Source organism: Polypterus senegalus, chromosome 1 (genome assembly GCF_016835505.1).
Source record: "Polypterus senegalus isolate Bchr_013 chromosome 1, ASM1683550v1, whole genome shotgun sequence".
NCBI classification, from domain to species: domain Eukaryota; kingdom Metazoa; phylum Chordata; class Cladistia; order Polypteriformes; family Polypteridae; genus Polypterus; species Polypterus senegalus.
This window is the reverse complement of record NC_053154.1, coordinates 235,568,950-235,589,964: the sequence shown is the minus strand read 5'-3', so window position 1 is coordinate 235,589,964 and position 21,015 is coordinate 235,568,950. Positions and strand designations below refer to the sequence as shown.

Genomic DNA, 21,015 nt, shown 5'->3' with positions numbered 1-21,015 from the left:
TTAATTTTATAGTTTATTTTTTTAAAGAGATATATCCAAAAACTTGATCAGTAATATTAATGTGCTACCACTTTAAATATTGATCATCAGCAGAATTAACAATGCTAAAGTCAATCAGAAGGGAAACAAGTAAACAAATTGGTATTGCAAAGATATCAAAAATTGAATTAATTTTGAGCTTCACAAAAAAATAAACGTAAAATATTCAGAATTAATTTAAATAAAAATGTGTCCTTTACCTCAATTGTCTGGTGTTTTCTTTTTCCACTTCATAGAAGAGTAAAAAATAATTAATCATTTTGGGGACTTGTAGAGTTCACCTTCTCCTTTGAGAGTGTGTATGTGATCCAGATGTGTCAAATAATACAATGAGTGGGCACAAGTCAACCAAGCCAGGTTAGGGTTGTTTTTTAGTGCTAACTTGATGTATTACAAGAAATGTCCAACAGTCACTGCAAAGCCATTTATTATTAGTCCTGAAGAACAGAAGTGTAAAACAAGCCACCAACCAATACAATTAATACACTTGCATTGGAATTCACAGGTCGATATTTATTAATGCATTTCAAATAGTAAACATTAGAAATATGAATTTTATCTTACTAAATAATTTATTTGAAAAAGAGCATGGAATATAAGGTGTGTTAAATGAAGGTATAGATTAAGCTTTCTACTTTTTGTATAAAGAATGTATGGCCTTGGTGTTATCATAATTATGTGGCAAAATGGGAGAAATTCTCCTTTTAATTGCATAATTTTAAAATAATATACTATATAATGCTTTATTTTTGGTGTCTAAACATTATGTTTATTCATTAAATGCCGGATACTTATCTGTATAGATTTCCCAATGCCTGTTCAATAAATATAAGAGTGAAAATCATTTATTTTGACTTGATTGTAGCAACTAATTACACTTTAGCTAATATAATGTCACAAATGTCAATAGTTATCTTCCTGTAAAATGAAAAAAGTACATTGTTTATATTGCCATTGAACAGCTTTCCCATTTCGCTCCTGCAATTGAAATTGTTTTTATTTTGTCACAACTATCAATACGGCATTAAGTGAGGAGTAACAACAAGCTTGTGTTCAAAAAATGTACTCACTTCAAGGTTTATGAAAATAATAAAGCTTTGCATGAACATGTTAAAAAGTACTTGTTTCAAACTTTGCACAGTTGGTAATAACACCAGCACAAGAAAGGCAGAAGTAATTTGCTGTACATCCTGAGGGAATAACGGTAGGATTCTGCTTTTAAAGGTTCCAACTTGACATTTCTAAAAATAATAGCAGGTGAAGTTTATTAATGTGAACTCAATACAAATAGGTTATCAAATGTTAGTTTTAATTATAAATTCATAACACTGCCAATGTTGAATTTATGAAAATCTGATTAGTTAGCTGCAAAAAAAAACCAAATTCTGATCAAGCTGACATTTTCTGTGAAATGTAACATGGGAATGATACATATTTTTCTGTTTATTACAGGTTTCAGCCTTCTCCACTTGGGAAAAAGAGTTACATAAGATAGTTTTTGATCCTCGATACCTTCTTCTAAGCTCAGAGGAAAGGAAGCAGGTATGGAAAAAGGAAGTTAATTTAGATTGAATTTTTTTTTATAATTTTATGAATAATTTTAATATCCCCTTTATTCATTTGTATAATTGTTCAAATACTGAAAGTACAGCATATGTCTGTGCTATATGAGTAAATGTACGCTTCTGGAGCAAGTAAATTCCTCCTTGGTAATCGATAAAGTATAATCTGTCTATCTGTTTGTCTGTCTATCTTATTGCATATGTTCTCTTTTGATTGTTTATGAATGAGGCATTGCAATGTCCGATATATACATCATATTACTTCTTTTAAAGGTTTTTGAGCAGTTTGTAAAGACAAGAATAAAAGAAGAGTACAAGGAAAAAAAAAGTAAACTACAACATGCCAAAGAGGAGTTTCGGAAACTTCTCGAAGAATCAAAGATAACCCCCAGGTGAGATATTTTAAACATCCTTCCTTTGTTTAATTCTGTCAGATTTGTTTAAGCAATCTGAGAAGCTGTTAAATTTGAAATACACCTATAATTAATGCATTCTTGTAAGTCAGTTAGACTGTGCAAGTTACACTCGGAAGACATCAGAGAAACTTATGCTCTAAATATATGAGTAATAAAATAATTCCAATATAGAATCTTAGGTTTTATGCATCAAGGTTTCCATTTGTTGTGTGATATTTACGATTGATAAGTATATTTCACTTAGTATAGTGACACATTTTTTTTTATACAATTTCCTATCTGTCAAGTGGAATGACTTGCACATTGACATATCACAGCAGCACTTCCAATCAACACTCTTAAAATGATTTCCTCTTCACAAATTTTCTCTCTCTGTCAATGAGCCAAAATCTATTATCAGCAGCATGTATAGTATAATGAGCTGATAAACAGTTTTGATTTCCTTAATTTGTCATCTGTTTTCAATATACAGAGAATATTTCTCTCAAATTTTACTAATGGAATTGCCGATAGATGCAACCCTTTACATGCCAGTGTGATCAAAAGTAACGCCTTGGACACTTTCAAATCATGCTTCTATACTATTTGCTGAATGAAAATTCACAAAGTACTGTGAAGATGTGAAGGAATGTAAAACTATTGCCAAAAAATGTTTACAGTGTCCCTATGCATTCAGGTACACAGAGTTGAAAACATATCATAATTAGAAGAATTTTGATGAGAACAAGTCATTCAGTTATGGCGTCTCATAAGAATTGACTCTCATTAGCAGTGATGTCAAAGTGAATCTGTCTTCAGGCAATGAAATTGAAATGGTCAGTGAAACTGAAAGTAATTCTGATGAATCTGAAAGTGACTCTTGCGTCACTTGCACTTGTACAGTGTGCTGTTCTTCATCATATTATTATTATTTGTATCATTATTATACTTTCTACACTTCTGACTTTGTACTTTCAGTGTTTTGCACATTTTACAGTAGAAAGATGAGATTTAATAAAAATGTAATTTTCACACCAAAAAATGCAACAGAACAGGACAGGCCAAGTTTACAATTGTGTGTAATATCAACAGTGTAATATCAAATTGGCATAGTAACCTTCTAGCCCAAACTTAAATTGCCAAAGTAAAATAACTAATTCATTAAAATTTGCTTATCTTAATGCTAAGTGTATTAAGAATAAAGTAAATGCATAAAAAACATATGTAGCTGCACATAACTTTGGCTAAATAATTGAGATAGGCCGAAGTATGACACAGATTGGTACACGTTATTTAGGAAGACAGACAAGAGTGGAGGGTGTCAGCATGTATGTTAAACAGAATTTAAATGCAAGGCTCCTTCAATTTGATGGTGAGACACAACTTAGTAAGGAGGTTTGGATTCAATTAGACTGCTTTAAATTAGTAGTGTGACTATAGACCCACTAATGCAGACAGCCTTTTTAATAACCTAAAAAAGGCAAGTGTAGAAGGGATTATTATAGTCATAGGAGACTTTAATTACCTAAATATTAACTGAGATAGTCTTAGAAACAACAGAGAACAAGAACAGGAGTTTTTAGATGTTATCAATGACTTTTTTTAAAACAGTACGTTAAAGCACCAATAAGCAGGGAGGCCTGTCTAGATTTAGTATTCTGTAATAATCAGGATAGTAGTGAAGGAGTAAAGGTGATTAAACCCCTAGGGTCAAGTGATAATAACATGATAGATTTCACAGTTTTTTTGACACAGTTACATTTAATTTTAGTAACACAAACTTTGAGGAGATGCAAGAAAGCATCTGTGGATTATGGAAACAGTCAAGGAGATGTGGGGCAGGTTTAAAAGTGTTTTACATATATTGCAGAAGAAATTTATTTCAAAATTTGTAAGTAACAAAAAATGAAAGAAAAGGTGGACACATAGGGCACTAAAAAAGGAAGTTACAAAGGAAAAAAAACAACTGTATAAGGCATATAAGACTAGTACCTCCAGCACTACCTGAAGGGAATATGAGAGCATATGAGCAACAGTCAGAAGAGATATTAGAGTGGTTAAAAGACAGCTGGAGGGAAATACTGCAGAAAATGTGAAGGATGACCCAAAAAACTTTGACTGTTTTAGCAGTAAAAGAACAGTCAAAGATAAGGTGAAGAGTATTATTTCACTTATGTTAGGTAGAATGCCCAGAGGGGACTGGGCGGTCTCATCGTCTGGAATCCCTGCAGATTTTATTTTTTTTCTCTCCAGCCGTCTGAAGTTTTGTTTTGTTTTTTCTGTCCACCCTGGCCATTGGACCATACTCTTATTCTATGTTAATTAATGTTGACTTATTTTATTTTCTGTGTCTTTTATTCTTCTATTATTCATTATGGAAAGCACTTTGAGCATTTTTTTTTGTATGAAAATGTGCTATATAAATAAATGCTGTTGTTGTTGTATTAGGACCCGTAAAAGTGAGCTGGAATATACAGGCAGAGAAATACCAAAAATCTCAAACTTAAAGTTTATTTCAGTTTATACATGTGGAGAAGTCTGTAACCTCTTAAAAGCAACAGGGACTACTAAGGAGGTAGTTAGGGACTTGGGAATTGTAGAGGGAGAATTACTGTTTGCATTAAATAGGCTGAAATCTAACAAATCACCAGGCCAGATAACATTTATACTCAAGTGCTTAAGGAAGTTAATGAGTACATATTTAAACCCCTGGCACTTATTTTTTTTAAATCTCTGCATGCAGGGGAAAGTCCTAAAGACTGGATGCTAGCAAATATTATACTATTGTGTAAAAAGAGTTGGTTCAAATAACTATAGGCCAGTAAGTGTAACATGCATTACAGTTATATTAATGGAAGCAATCGATAAGAAAAAAAATAAGTATCACATGTCTAGAATGGCCATATAAACAATTACTCAACATGGGTTCAGACAAGGAAGGCTGTGTTTTACTAATATGCTAAAACTGCTTGAGGAAACAACAAAAGAATATAACCACAGAGTTACATATGATATTTATCTTGTTTCTCAGAAGTATTTTAGTAAAGGTATCACATGAAAAGTGAAGAATAATGAAGAATAGGGAATTCAGGAGTGTAGTCTGTAAGTGGGTACATACTTAGCTCAAACACAGGAAGCACAGAGTTATGGTGAAGGGAACTTTTTCATAATTAAGTGATGTTTAAAGTAGTGTCCCTCAGGGAATACTGCTGGAGCCACTGCTCTTTTTTATTACACATAAACTATCAGGAAAGTAATATAATCATATACTTGTTATGTCTGCAGATGATGCCAAACTTGGTTACTGCAGAAAAACAAAGACTTGGAAAGATTTGTGGCAGATAAAATGTAATACAAGTTAATGTGAGGTCCTTAATATAGGAAGTAGAAATATTAGATAATAAATGCACAAACAGTGGTCTGCAACTTGAAAGTACACCTTGTGAGAAGGACCTAGGAGTCAAGGTAGACTTACAGTATCACTATCTATATCCAGACAGCGTAGAGAATGAATCAAGAAAACTATTATAGTGTTTGTTTATTTATCAAGATGTGTAGAGTACACCTGGAATTCTGTGTTCAGTTTTGCCTACCATTTTACAAAAATGATGTATTATTTCCATAGAAATTTCAGAGAATAGTGATTAGTCTGACTCTGGGACTAAAAAGTATGAGCTGCTGTATGAGGAGAGATTAAAGGAGATTAACTATTTTAGCATAAGCAAATGGAGATTAAGAGTAAACATGACTAAGGTGTTTAGAAGTAATTTATAGAAGTAATTTGTACAGTAGGTCACACTAGTTACTTTAGAATAAATGCCGCAATAAAAACTTAGGAACGTAGTTCAAAAAAGGGCAGAATTCACCCAAATGTTAGAAACTTTTTCTTCATGCTAAGAACCATAGACACATAGAAAATAATGACCAAGTAGTGTCATAGTGTAGTAGAGGAGGACTTCAGTGACCTTCAAATGTCAACTTGATTTCATCTTGGACAATCTAGACAAATAGAATGAGCAGGTTCAATGGGCAGAAAAACACAACTTTTATAATGTTGTAACGTTCAAATCAAGTGTGACTATTCACTATTTGTCCTCACAGGTGGCGCAGTGGTAGTGCTGCTGCTTTGCAGTAAGGAGACTGTGGAAGATTATGGGTTCGCTTCCCGGTTCCTCCCTGTGTGGATAGTGCTTTGAGTACTGAGAAAAGTGCTATATAAATGTAATGAATTATTATTATTTGACCTGGATCATTCTGTGCTTCTATAAGCAGATAAGGATTAGCAACATACAGTATCTGTCTGGACAGCACTTGTCTTGTAGTAGCATAAAAGTTTCAGTGGCAACACAAAGCATTCATAGTTTACTTTTCCCTCCTTCTCCTCTTTCTCCTTACTCTTTAAATAGCTCCACTTTTCCAAAATCAGCTGCGTTTCAAGCTCATAAAATTAAAATCCTGTTTCTAAAATCAGCTGCTATATGTCATGCTTCTGGCATCATAAATGGGAGTCAACAGGCTAGCATGCTTGCATAACTTTGAAACAGCTTATGAAACCATAGGTGCAGTTCTACATTTACTGTATATACAGTATTTGATTTAAACCAATTGTTATCAACATTGTTAACAACATTGCCACAGCAACATTTGTAAAACTACAGATATATAATGCCACTGTTCTTTTTATTCTTAAAATAATTATTAAAATATTCAGGTAATTCTGAAGAAAACAAAAGTATTAACAGATAAGGCATATTTTTCTGTAGCCAAGTAACATAAGCTATTTTAGCATAGAAAGGAACAAAGTGTCTTTATAAAAATACAAGAAAGGTTACAAGAAAAGTTCTGCTCCTTCCCACAACACAGCATTAACCAATAAATTCACAGTAAGCTGAGTTTGTTGTTGCAAGGCAACACCTCTCTTAAGGCCTTTGCAGCATCTGGAGTTCATTGTGTAATGAACTCCATTGCTAATTGCTAATTTAGACAGATATTTAAGCTAGCTCTTTTTCCTCGCTAATTACAGGTACAGCATTTTTGTCTTGTTTAAAGCTCATGCTTCTAAATTCTCCAGCGTTCTCCCATGTTTCTTGTGTTTTCTGTTCACTAGGCCCAGCTCACATTTATTCTTAAATACAATTTGTCTTATCCTTTGTTTTATGTTTAAGCTTTTTTTTTTTCCAAATTAATCTTACAGTTCCTAAACTCTGCTTCTTTGATATTTGTTTTCCTTTGTGCTGCACCCATCCTACTGACACCAGTTCCAGTTAAAATTAGTGCATGGTTTCAACGTACTTACAAAAAGATCTACTTATGTCTTCCTACTATGGCTGCCAGAATCAAGTGCAGCCACAGAAATTGATAAAAAACACCAAAGAGCTCTTCACATAACACTTGGGTTGTAACGTTCCAAGCAGAAGCCTCCCTTGCGGCCTTTACTGGATAATGCACATTTCTTAAACTTTTTTATTTAATAGTGACATTTATTAGCCGATATAATTTTAGACTCTCCAGAAAAAGATCCAAGACTGGATTGGTTTAGTTGAGACAGGTAGTAAACACAGAGAGCACAATCTCATAGTAGTGGAAAGTAATGAATTACATTTACTTTCATTACTGTACTTCAGTGGATTTTGTAGGGAATTGTATGTTTTAAAGTATTTTTAAATCTAAATATGTTTACTCTTTAAAAAGTATATTTATTTAATAACCATTCTATTTTGTTACTTTTTCTAGGTTGGTTATTACAACCACCTGTGTTCAAAATCTAGAGTTCATAGTGGCCTGTTAAAATAAAAGTACATGCAAAAATTGTAGGGGTCATAGGTCAGGGCAAAGTATTTTAGTAAATGATATAATAGTCATGCAGTTTTCTCTTTTTTCTGTTGCTCAGTTATTGGATACATCTTAGTATATCAAGGTGTAATGGTTGATTTTATTGGCAACAATGGACCTTATCTCATCTCTCGTCTGCAGTGACTTATGTTCATGCTGCACGTGGAGATATATGTACAAATGGAAGATGCAGTGAAAAGTCCCTAGTGTAGCTGTAGAAGCGATACTCTATTTAAAAAAAATAAAAGGGACACAGTACAGTACATTGCTGGTCACATTTAGAAGAGCTATTCAGTCTTAGTGACACAGTGACATTATAACAAATAGTTTTGTTGTATGGTGTAAACTACATCCTAAAAACAGTGAGGTTACCAGCATACAAGAACTCTTTCTCAAATTTGCAAAAACCATGGAAGTAAGTTGTTTTTTACACTTGCAAGGTGTTTAAAATACAGCATAAATAGTTAATTGCACTGAAAAATACCACGGTAAATGTCTGATGATCACTTATTGTTACGAACAAAGCATTACCTAGTTGTTCAAAAGGATAAGCTAGTATGACAGGTGACATTTTTAAAAAGATGTTTCCATTCATTGCGTAATGTGAGGTGCGTTTAGCACATACGTCATTTCTTTAACAGTCGTGTGCAAAGGAAAGTTTGTAACCTTTAGCAGTAATTTTCTGTAAAACAGGAAGGGCATTTGCAAAATGTTTGATTTCAAAAAGCTCAACACTGAGAATTGTAATGACGTTTCTGGTGCCTGGCTTTCATGATGCATGCAAAACCCAAAAATTGGTTATGTGAAAGGCTTAGCAAAAAAATGCCCTTTTTCATTATTTTTACCAAAAAAATAGGATTGAAAAACAAGTCCCCCCCCCACCCCTGCATGCTGTATTTTTCTAAGCACACATTTCAGCAGAGCAACTGAAAAAAAACAAAGAAGTTCTGTTATCACTCACTAACTTCTGCAGCATCTGCTTACATGGTCATTTTTTTCCTTTTGCAACACTCATGTATTTAAGTGTGTGCAGCACAACCACAAAAATTATACTAGCATGTTAATTGATGGCCTGCTTTGCTAATTAAAGGTAACACATTAAATGTGGTTTAAGTTTTAAAACTTAGCTTCTTTGCACTAGATTTATGCAGACTGTACTTTTCTAATGTCACCATATTTCAAGAGCCTTTTGTCTGCTAATATTGATTTGATTCACTAAACTCTTTTTCTTTACTGGAGTGTTTCCTGTCTCAGATTATACTTTATAATGATGACTACATTTTGCATCATCATCTGATAATTAGAGATGATTTTGATTGTTTGCTTACTATCTATTATTGTCATCATGTAATTTTTTTTGCATATTTTAGTTTTTGAACTATACAGTGATGTGCACTACTAGTGTGATAAGCTAAGATGAGTGTAATCAATAACTTTTTAATAACAAACAAAATATTATGGCAGCCTTATTGTTTTTAAATTATTAGTGTAACGCACAGGTAGTAATAAAAATATTCAGATTTATTGTCAGAAGTTTAAATCTCATTCAGCAGAGGGAGACTATGAAGCACCTTTGCAGTTGATGAAGGACTCAGTTTTGTAGAAACAGATAAAATTAATTACAGTTTGAAACCTCTGTGACTGCTGTGCAGTTTATTTGGATTTTGGTGTAAAAATGAAAATTATTTCATATGTTCAAATCCAGTAGAAAGCCGCAAACAAAGAAATGATCCTTTTGTCATACTCATTCTATGTTTGGAAGTTTATCATTTAATCAGACAATTTTTGGCATTTAATAGAAACTGTTGAAGTTTTACATATAAGGTTTTCTACTGAGTTCATCTACAGTACGTGAAAAACTATTTTTATACAAACTGTAAATAAACAAAATAGCAGCCTTAATAAATTCATATTTTAATTATCATTGTGAACTTCTAGCAATAAAAATACATGGTCTGCTTCCATAACTTTAAATCTTGTTCTGGTGGAGTGGAGTAATGTGTTTTGCGATTGATGTTTTGATAAAAGTTTGCAGTAATAGCTATGATTTGAACAATTTTTTCTAAGCCTACTTTTTTTTTTTACTTGAATGGTTTCCATGTCAGATACTTTTACTTGAGTAAATTTTTGTCTATGCAGCATTGTTTCTGCTTGAGTAGATTTTGTTAGTTTTCTTTTCCACTCCTGCAGTCTTACGACTGTATTTTGGTGATATGTGTATATTTTTAGAAGCTTTTAAGAAGTACACACATTGAATTTGTGTGTATGTCTGCATTTGTAGTGTAAATAAAACTGTACTCTAAGATGCTGAGAGGGAGAGGGGACACCTACCATACCAAAAAAAAAATTAAAACTTCTGTTGAATTTGACCATGCACAGCACTGTTTACCATTAAATGGGCACTTTTATCCTTCTGGAAAGTAAGACTGCTTCACTGACTAATAGTGAACTTAAAAAAGAGCCTCTTCACAATCACTATCCATATTTCTGCACATGTCTACAAACTAAGTTGACACTGTGGGGTCACATCATGCTAAATCTTTGTGCCTTTCACCCATGAAAAGAAAAGAATGACATTCTCATCTTGCATGATAGTTATTTTCTAGCAGTTTTGTTTTGCTGATAAGTGCTGTCTTTTATTGCCCTTGTTTGGCAAGATCAAAAGAGGAAGATCATGATGCTTGAAGATTCCTGTCTCATGTTGTGATCTCCAGGTTATACTTATGTGAACTTTATACTTGCGTCAACTGTGGATCACTTTTAGCATTATTTATTATTTTTGAAAAGGCATTTTGAATCATCATGGGAGCTGACAATTTATTCGATTTTTCTCGTGGAAAGCAGAATGCTTTTTAAAGTTGCTATTCACATTTTCACAAATTGAATTTAAGCATTTCTGGCTTTTGGAATTCATTTTTATTCTCATCATTTCTGTACTTTATGACTTCCTGGTGATAAATCCCTCCTAGTTTTTCAACAATTGTTTGACATTTTCATAGCTCTCTTCCTCCTGTAGTTCATTTGCCTTTTGTAATTTTTAAAACAAGCCTTTTATCGCTTGTGAAGGTATAATATCCCAGAGCTAACCACCTCTGCTTTGGGCAGCCTCAGGATGTAAGATATCGTCTGTTGTTGCCTCATGCCTGTGTGTCCTTGCTGTCTTATTTATAATTTTGGTTTCAGCTAGCATGCACTTTTGCTCATGGATAACCCTCCCTGTCTCATACTACAAGAATCCAGAGAGCAGAACATGTTCTTTTTACCTGTTTAGATAACATAATAGATTTTGTTGAATGGCTTGTTCTCAAATAATAACTTATCTTTCCTGAATTATAATATATATATATATATATATATATATATATATATATATATATATATATATATATATATATATATATATATATTTGTAACTGAACTTATGTTATTTTTGTTTTACTGAATGGCTAAATCACTCTACATGGAAAATATTAAATCAGAGGAAGCTTCCTTTTCATCCAGCACAGTTTCTTTTGGACTTTGACAACTGTGTCATTTGTTATGAGGTTCTACCATCTGGATTTCCATTGTCCTGGAGTACTCACTTCGTAATTTTCCAAATCAGCCATTCTTTGACTGTGAGACCCTTGCCATCTGGCTAAGAATTCATGTTGAACGTCTGGGACAATACCAATACTTCACCTCCTTTTCTGAGCGCATGTAATTTTGTATTTAGATCATGTCTCTGTCTCAGGTCCTCGAGCAGTAATCTCCTTACTGTCCCATCCACCAGACTCTCCACCCTGGGAGGCAGGTCCTTCAGTGCTATAGCCCCTCAACTCTGAAACTCTCATCCTCAGTCTCTCCGAGATTGCTCCTCTTTCTGCAGTTTTAAATCTGAACTGAAAACATTCCTCTTCTACGAACTTTTGTCATCTGTGTAATGTTTTTTTTTTATTGTGTATGTAGAGCAATCTTGGGTTTGTGAAAGGTGCTCAATAAATGTAACTTATTATTTATTATTAATACATCTCACACTGCATGTGATCTTTTGCCTAGGCAGTAAGCTTTTTCTTGCAGTCTGGTACTTTCAAATCTCGTATCTCCTTTCAGCTTGTTTGTTTGTTAATGCATAGAAGTATTTAAAATTCCTTGCTTTTGATGTAAACATGGTATCCCTTGATCAATCAGTGTTTCATGGGGATTTCCATACACGTAAAACATCTGTCGTGGCATGCAACATATGCCAGAATTGCTTTTCAGTAAATCTGCCACTTCAGATACCAGTTTGTTATTATTACTAAGATGTATTGGTGGCAATTCTTCATTTTAGTAAGCAGATGTCAGTAAATGATTTGTTCTGCTGTCAAGGGGGCTTATGATGTAACTTACCAGTCGTAACACCTCCTACAGAACTATTTTAGTCTTTTCTTTTCTGTCTTTCTTTCTTCTTTCTTTTTCTTTCAACGTTACTCACAAAACATGTGCGATTTTTTCGGGTATAATGCAGTCTGCATTGGGCATAAGGAATCAATGGTTAAATATGTTCTCTAATATTTTTGTATTTGACATTATACAATACAAATGCTTAGAATGATGCTAAGTATTTCTCCCCCTTTTTTGAATATGTTTCATCTTTTTCTTGCACTATTCTTTTTGTAAAAGTATGTAGTGACTTATTTATTGAAAAACATGCTTGGAACTTCTTGTATTAGGTTGCACAGATGTCCTAAAATTATTTTATGAGGCTTAGTGTCACTATTGCTGTCTTAGTTAAGGTCACTAAAGTATCTAATCTCACTTCTTAAACTGTACTTTGTGAGCTAACTTCTAAAGCAAGCATTAAGGCTTTAGACTAGAATTTATTATGTGGTAGTCACCACTTAGCACTTTCCATAACCCAGCACAAGAGAATTACAATCACAAATATTCCACCTCCATTAGCTTGACAAGAAATTCAGTGCAGAAACAGGGGATGTGTCCCCATTTCTAAAAATGAAATCTGGTGAGCTGAAGCACTAGGATTTCTCCTCTGGTTCCTAGAAGGGTGTAGTCTTGTTAACCATGGCAGGTTGATTTCTTGAAATCTTATTAGCAACTGAACCTGCAACAGGAGGGCTTAATATACCACTGTGGGTCAGCCATTACCTAGACAAGGCCTTGCCAAGTCAGTCATGAATTCTTTGTGTGGCTGTCTCATTCTTTAGCTGACTTATTGGATGTCTTAAAACGTCCATCACTTCAGCTAGGTTTGAACAGTCATTTATCACCATAAAGGAGGTAAAAACGGGGCAAACTTGAGTATTAATAACAGGATATATAAGGTGCACTCAGGCATAAAAAGAAATAGACTGTGCTGTATTAAGTGATTGTGCACATCATTTTCATGACAGATGTCACCCAACAGTTATTTATTTATCACTCTAGATATCTTCTAGACATGTCTCCATTTGTCATAGATGCTGTCTTTGGGTTTGTGTTTGTTTTGTTTTTGACTGTAGATAATGACATGGAAATTTAGGGGTATTGATAGAATAAGAATGATGAACTGCTGTACCTTTATTTTGTGTGGTATTATTTTAAAGAATATATATTATTTACTGGAAAAGTAAGAAAATAATTTTAGGATAATGTTCAAGTTATAATGTAATCATACAGTAATTTGTAGCATACGTGCTATGTTGACCTATTCATTTGTCAAACATCAGAAATGCATTTGCAAAAGACAAGAAATAATATGCAACTTCAGAAAGATTCATGTAGTAACACTCAAGGTTACTTAAATTACATTTTTCAGACTAGTACTGCATCTCACTGGAAATATGTAACATGTAGTCAAGACGTTAATTTGCAGATTGTTTATTAAGTAATCATATAATATGTAATTAAAAAAATTTGCTTTTGACTAAAGTGTGTCACACACCAGGTTAAATGAATAACAGGGTAATATACTTGCAGCTACAGAGAAAAGAATTCAATGAAACATGAGACTCCACTTCCAAAATTAAAGATTTTAAAACTATCATTTAATTCAAGAAAGATGATGTAAAAGACAGGGATAAATGGAGACGGGTGATCCGCTGTGGCAACCCCTAAATGGTAGCAGCCGAAGGAAGAAGAATAAGATTTAATGCAAGAAAGAATTTCATTATACTCTGTGCATGTGATAACAGTGACCTAGTTAAAAGAGAAGACACTTGATATGATGGGGGTCTTCAGAGAACTGCGAAATGATAATACAATTGCATACTTTATGCAAAGAGAAGAATCAAAAGAGAGCATATAATGTTGGATGCCAACTAATTACTCCATTTAATTTTTTAAGCCAAAAATAAGAAAAAAGGTGCAATGAAAAAATCATAGATGTGTCACGTCAAGGGTAGCCTAGGCATGCCAGTGCTATGTGACTTTCAAGTGTCATCAGTAAATAAGTCTCTTCTTCTGAGCTCCATACTCTTTAAAAGCAGGCTCCCAAGTGAACACCAACATTTGGCATGCCATTGTTCATCTAATAATCCATGAAGCTAAAGGGGCTGGAGCTTCAGGTGAAGAGAGAAGAAGGTGATAGTGAATGACTTCACTAGAGCCCTGTAGATGCTACCTATGCAGACACGTTTGATATTTGGCATTTCACCAAACCTTTTTTCTGCTACAGTATGTGCTAGTTTTATGCTGAGCCAAAAGAAATCTAGCTATCTTTCCTAAAATTTCTCCATCTGCTGCAGACATTTTACTCACTCTCACTGTAATACTACCACAGATCTCAGTACACTATTTGTGCTTTCAAAGCAATGCAGTCTTAGACACATTGATACAGCATTTGGAATACAATATTTCAATTAGATTTTTGGAAAATGTATGGGAATTGGTTTTAAATAAAAAAAAGCATTCCTTAGCATGTGTGAGTAACAGTCTAATTCAGCTCAAATTGTACATGACACACATCTTATTTAATTTAGACTGACAAACATATATTGTAGACAAGATTCAACTTCTCAGATATGTCATCAGGTATCTGCTTTCCCTGTGTCACATGTTTCAGGAATGTCCCTCTTTTTAAATATTATATCAAATAAAATCTTCACCTATCTATGAAAAATACTAGGATTTACAATAAACCTTATTTTGCATGAGGGTGATGATAATTTACACTGCTCTGCTAGTGTGACATCCGATCTTGCTCTTTTGGAAGAATTATATCCCACCTATCATAGCACAATGAGAAAATTATATATTTTGTAATTTCAAATCAGAAATACACCTTAAAAGAAATAATTCAAGCTTTTTTGAAATCTGACTAGCCCTTTGTGAGTTTTATGCTTAACTAAGTAATTGAATAAGCCTAAGAATTCTTAACCTTCTTGTTATGTCTTTGAATGATCACTTGATAGTTGTTTTCCAGTTCTGTAATAACATATTGATATGTAATATGTGATAAAGATAAAAAAGTGCCATTAAATAACAGTGTGTTTATGCAACTTTTATAGTCAACTTACCAGCTTACCTCATATAGTATTGGCATTATTTTCAATTTGATTTTCTCTTTTAAGCTTACTGTTATCATGGGATGGTTCCTCTGGCGAGTCTGCTGCCAGACAGTGTCCATCTGTGACATAACGTCTCATTCCTGCCTTCAACAGCATAAGGGGAAGTGTGTGGAAAGGGACCGTTGCAGTGACTAGTGATTTGTTTCAAGTAACTCAATTTGTCCTACTCTTTACTTCTTTTGACCTTTAAAATCTTATCTTTGAATTTCATAACAAGTAAGGAGCTGAGGAACTTTCTACTACTATTGATGTAAGCTCAGATCTGTTCAAATTCAGGCATATTGTTATTCTGAAAAATGCTGTGATTGTTTTACCACCGTAAGACTACATATTCTTTGCAAATACTATTAAATTATTGAATGTAATTGACCAGGGCAAGGGTGGCTCTGGGTGGGAAAACATTGACAAAAACTGCATGCTTTACAGAACAAATGTAAAATCACAGAACACAACCTGTATGCATTATTGCAGACTTTGTAGTAAACACTGATTGACTTTTTTACTGTTGAAACCCACTAGGCTAGCTGTCTCATAGACTCTTATCAATGATCACATTGTACCAAAGTCTTGACATAAAATGGCTCAAATCCAGCAGTGCTCAAGTAGACCATTTTCCTTAAATTAACTCAACTTTCTTTATTTAGGATAAACAAATTAATATTCTACCTGTTTTGATCATCAATATATTGTGGCAGTGATGTTCTTCTTTCAATAGATGAAAGCTTTCCTTTTTTTCAAATGTATTCATTTTATAATCAGTTCCTTGCTTGATTAAAAACTCTTATTTAGGAAAGAGGAACTGCAACAACATCATTTATTTTTAATTCACATTTTCATGCAAAGCATGTAGCTTAAAGTCCTTTACAAGATGTTAAAAAAATTTTAATTCTCAGATAATAGCCTGCTATATATTTCATGTTGCATTGCTAAGCACATAATTTTATTACTATTTAAAATTTTTGTGAATAGTAAAAAAATACAATGATTGAGTGATTAAATAATCAATATATTAATAGTTAATATTGTGTGTATAATGTAATATCTGTCTGTCTCTCTAATAGATATATTGTTAGAAGTTATCACAACATTGAATCACATTGGACTTACTCTGGCCTTTTGGACACTGATCAACATAAAAGAGACTCTTTAAAGTCAAAGTGAGATCAGATCTCTGCAAAGTGGTCTAAATTAATTATAAATTTAAAATACAACATAATTTTTCATATTTTTTTAATATGACACGTGTAAATCATGGCTGGTGCAACTAATTGGTTTTAGAAGTCACATAATTAATTCAATGGAGACCACTGGTCTGTAGTTAAGGGCTTTCAATTAATCATAGTATAAATGCTCGTGTATCTGGAAGACCCTGTCCCTGATGAATCAGTACGGAGGCCTAACCTATGCAATGAACACAAAAGAACACATCGTAAATCACAAGGCAGGAGATGGACAAAAGAAAAATATCCAAGCCACTGAATATCCCTTGGAGTTCACTTAAATCAACCGTTAAAAAATGGAAACTGTAAATCTGTCTAGAGAAGGCCATACACAAAAACTTAGCAATCATCGTAAGAAGACCAGTGAGAGGGGCCACCAAGACTATGATAACTCTGAAGGATGTTGCAAGATGCAGTGGCTGAGATTGGAGAAACTGTTGCCCTGGTGCTTCACGTCTGCTAATGGTACATCTACTAAATGCTAACTTGAAGTGAGCAAATTAATTATTATAATTAATACTATAATTAATTTAGACCATTTCACAGAGATCTGTTTTTTACTTTGACTAGAGTCCTTTTTCTAATAAAAAAATGGTCATGAGATGTAAACCTATTTCATATTACCATGTTCTCTTAAAATATGAAATAATTCCAAAGAGAGTACCTTGGTTTTCATTTTAGTGTTATTAGAATTCACCACCTGAAATTGTGATATTATGCTTCAGAGGCTACTCTTGCTTCTGTCAAACAGCTTGAGGAGACTGCATTTAATTCTCAGGATGATTATTGTTAAGTTTTTCTTGTGGTTTTAAGGGGTTTTTTTTCACCCTGCATGTTAGGTCAAGTAGTGTGGCAGAATCAGCAACCAGCCAGAAGGAAGCTTGTCCACTGTGTCCTTCATTTACTCTTCAGCAAATGCTTGAATAGGGAGTATTCCTGTCACATCAGTCTACTAAAGGACAGTGCCCTGAGCAGAGGATGTCAGCAAATGGAACATGTGTCTATATTTTTATTCAACTGAATTTATATAACGGTGTTGAATTAATGCATATACATCACCTGACATTATATTATGGTTTGTTGGTTTACACTCCCATCATCTGATTGTTTCATTAGCTTACATACCCAAATGGCATATAAATAAATAGAAGACTACTATATTTGTACTATATTCTTGGTCCTTACAATACTTTTCAACACTTCTTGAGTTCCTGTATGCGTGACATCTGTCAAGTCTTACTGGATACATGATAACCAGACAACATCTTGAACTATCAACCAGGACCTTCTTGTTCTTTCTCTTCACTTGTCCTTTATCTGGTTTCCTGATATGCTTGAACAGATTTCTGGCATTTATTAACTCTTTTATAGTACTTCTACGACTGATGCTTATTTTAATGTGGAAAGCATAACAAAACTCTTTATGTGCAATAACTATATTACCCCTAAATAACTTTGTGAACCCTAAGGGGTGGGTTATACTTGACGCTCAGAAAGTTTTTGCGGATGCATCATGGCTGCCACACGTCCCCAGTGCTCTTCGTCCTCTGAGTACGTCAGAATTTAACGCAATGTGTGCACAACTTGCTGTACCAGCAAAAATTTGGGCGGTGTGTGTGTTCCAGTTTTGGTACGTCATGTTGACATTGTTGGTTACTACATCTCCATAGTGACAAACAGGCCTGTCAGAACAGCTGGCTTCAAATCGCCCACTCATTGAAAGTGGATCTGAAAATGTGCAGGATGAAATGAAAGCAAATTTGAAACAGATACATCTGTGCGAAATGGAAAATTGCAGAGAAAAGAAGTGTGGATTCAGCCATTGCAAGATAATACAGTGTGATGGCAAACCGCATTGCAGCTACAACTGGATTAATGTACATGGTTCAATGTTTGATGAATGGTTTGATGCTGTGAACCAAATCATCAAGCTTAAATGCTGAATTATCAAAGTATTCAAGGTGCTTTACTTCATCCGTTTCTCGCATAGGGTAATAAAAGCGTTTCCTATTCCCCATCGTAATGACATGATACATTTAAAGGACACACATACTGTCATCTGTGTTGCTGTCTTTTTTTGACACCCTCACAACAGCATCTCAAACTGGCACATGGAGAAATCTTCCAGATTTACACAAAGTACATGCACAAGTATAGTCAGTACACTGCTTGCATAGCAGCAGTGTCCACAAGCATCAAGTATATTGCGACCTTATGTCTCATTTTTCTTCCACACTAGGGACTCTAATGTGGTTAGGAATAAGAGAATATGGATGAGTGTTCTTTGTGATGGACTGACACACTGTCTTGTGCCCAAAACTTCTGGGATATGCGCCTGCTCTTTGTGATGCTATAATTGTAATAAGCATGACTCTCACAAGGATCTAAAGTGAATTAAGAGGAAGAATGTTGTGGTTTGTGTTGGGCAACTCAGAATCCAATATCAACTCAAAAGTGCCTCTCAGGCCCTGCCTAAAGTGAGCTGTTTATACAGTACGTGCCATTCTAACAAGGAGTTTACTAAGGTGGAATGAGCAAAAAGTGGTTGGGAGTCAGAGAGAATTGAGTAGTAACTATAGAAAGCATTTGATTGCTTTCCAGGCTGGTAAAAGATGTGCCTCTGCTTAATATGCTTAAGGTACATGAACTTGTGTATTTGGGCTAATTCTCATTTGTAGTGTCTCTTTCCACTGCAAGCATTAAATCCTTTTAACAATTAACATCATTTGTGGGTATAAACCCTCTGTTATACTTAACTCTGTTACTTAATAGCTGTATTTGTTTTCTTTCTACAGATCAACTTTTAAAGAATTTGCTGATAAATATGGAAGAGACCAGCGTTTCAAGCAAGTTCAGAAAAAGAAGGACCAAGAACATTTCTTTAATCATTTTATAAACATTCTGAAAAAGCGAGATAAGGAAAATAGACTGCGTTTGAGGAAGATGAGATGAAATGGATCAAGTTCTGCAATAAACAGACTTCACATACTGTGACAGGATCGGAAACCACTAAACTTAGTCATTCATTTTTTAAATCCAAATTAAAATTTAAGAGACTACCACAAATCAAAATAATACTTTCATATTCCTGTAAATCTGACACTGTTTTCAGTTTTCTAATGGCAATGTGAAATTCAGTTATGAATTAAGTTCATTCTCAAAAGTTTAATCTGTTTCATATTGAAGCTCTCTTTTATAAAATCATTGTTTTATGCATTCAGATTGCCATGAAATTATTCAATTATACATTAGATATGCAAATCACATTGCATCATATAAAAATGAATTATATTATGGCTGTAGGTTTATAATTAAAAAAAGCAATCCATATTTTTGAATATTTATGATTATCTTCGACATCTATGAAAATGAAAAGACAATTTTGTTTTGATAGATTCCCACATTATTTGTTGTCTTACATTGTGTTATTGCTAAAGGGCGAGCAACTCATTTAAGTGTTTTGTCTCATTTGTCATGTGTGGATGACAAGAATCCATTGGGCATTTGAACTAACAGGAATGTTTTAAACATAAAAATGTGAATATTTAATACGAAGGGGTGGTAGAATTTTAAAGAACAATTGTGATAATGTACTGAATTGAAAGTGGTGTTTGTTTGTTCAGCTGCCATGTAAAATATATATTACATGTGTTATTTAGTAGAAAAAAACTTTTATAATTATATTGAACATTAAGTGTTTCTGATATCATACAAGTGATTAAAAAGGGAGATAAACCTAAAATATTTTAGTACAAAAATGACATTATTATGTTTATTTACTACTTTTGCATTAGCATATTTGACTTAGTCATCAATAATTCTGATACACCTACATCTTTACTTGTATCATGCAGTTTTGGTTCAAACTGGTAGTTTATCTTACAGTGGAAGCCTAAATTACACAAGATGGTGTGAAAACCAGTGGTGTGTAAACATGAAGTCAAACATATGCTTCCAGGATTCCTATTATTCAAACTAAACTGCTCAAAAAAATTAAAGGAACACTTTGAAAACACATCAGATCTCAATGGGAAAAAGAAATCCTCCTGGATATCTATACTGATATAGACTGGGTAATGTGTTAGGAACAAAAGGATGCCACATCGTTTGATGGAAATGAAAATGATCAACCTACAGAGCCCTGAATTCAAAGACGCCCCAAAAATCAGAGTGAAAAAATTATGTGGCAGGCTAGTCCATTTTGCCAAAATTTAATTGCAGCAACTCAAAATTGTACGCAGCACTTTGTATGGCCCCTGTGTTCTTGTATACATGCCTGACAACATCGGTGCATGCTTCTAATGAGATGACAGATGGTGTTGTGGGGGATCTCCTCCCAGATCTGGACCAGGGCATCACTGTGCTCCTGGACAGTCTGAGATGCAACCTGGTGGCATTGGATGGACCAAAACATAATGTCCCAGAGGTGGTCTATTGGATT

The 21,015-nt window shown here is 33.8% G+C and overlaps 1 protein-coding gene across 2 annotated transcripts in view; it reads left to right on the top strand.

The window, feature by feature from the left end:
• The window catches only part of LOC120539918 (transcription elongation regulator 1-like protein), a 742,345-nt gene extending 721,722 nt beyond the window's left edge, over positions 1-20,623 (top strand). For both annotated transcript variants that reach the window (XM_039770261.1, XM_039770271.1), the window contains exons 12-14: positions 1,492-1,581; positions 1,875-1,993; positions 19,370-20,623. In XM_039770261.1, coding sequence (XP_039626195.1) covers positions 1,492-1,581; positions 1,875-1,993; positions 19,370-19,526 — 366 coding nt within the window. In that variant the 3' untranslated portion in view covers positions 19,527-20,623. The remainder of the gene's footprint in view (positions 1-1,491; positions 1,582-1,874; positions 1,994-19,369) is intronic.
• The last annotated feature ends 392 nt before the right edge of the window (positions 20,624-21,015 follow it).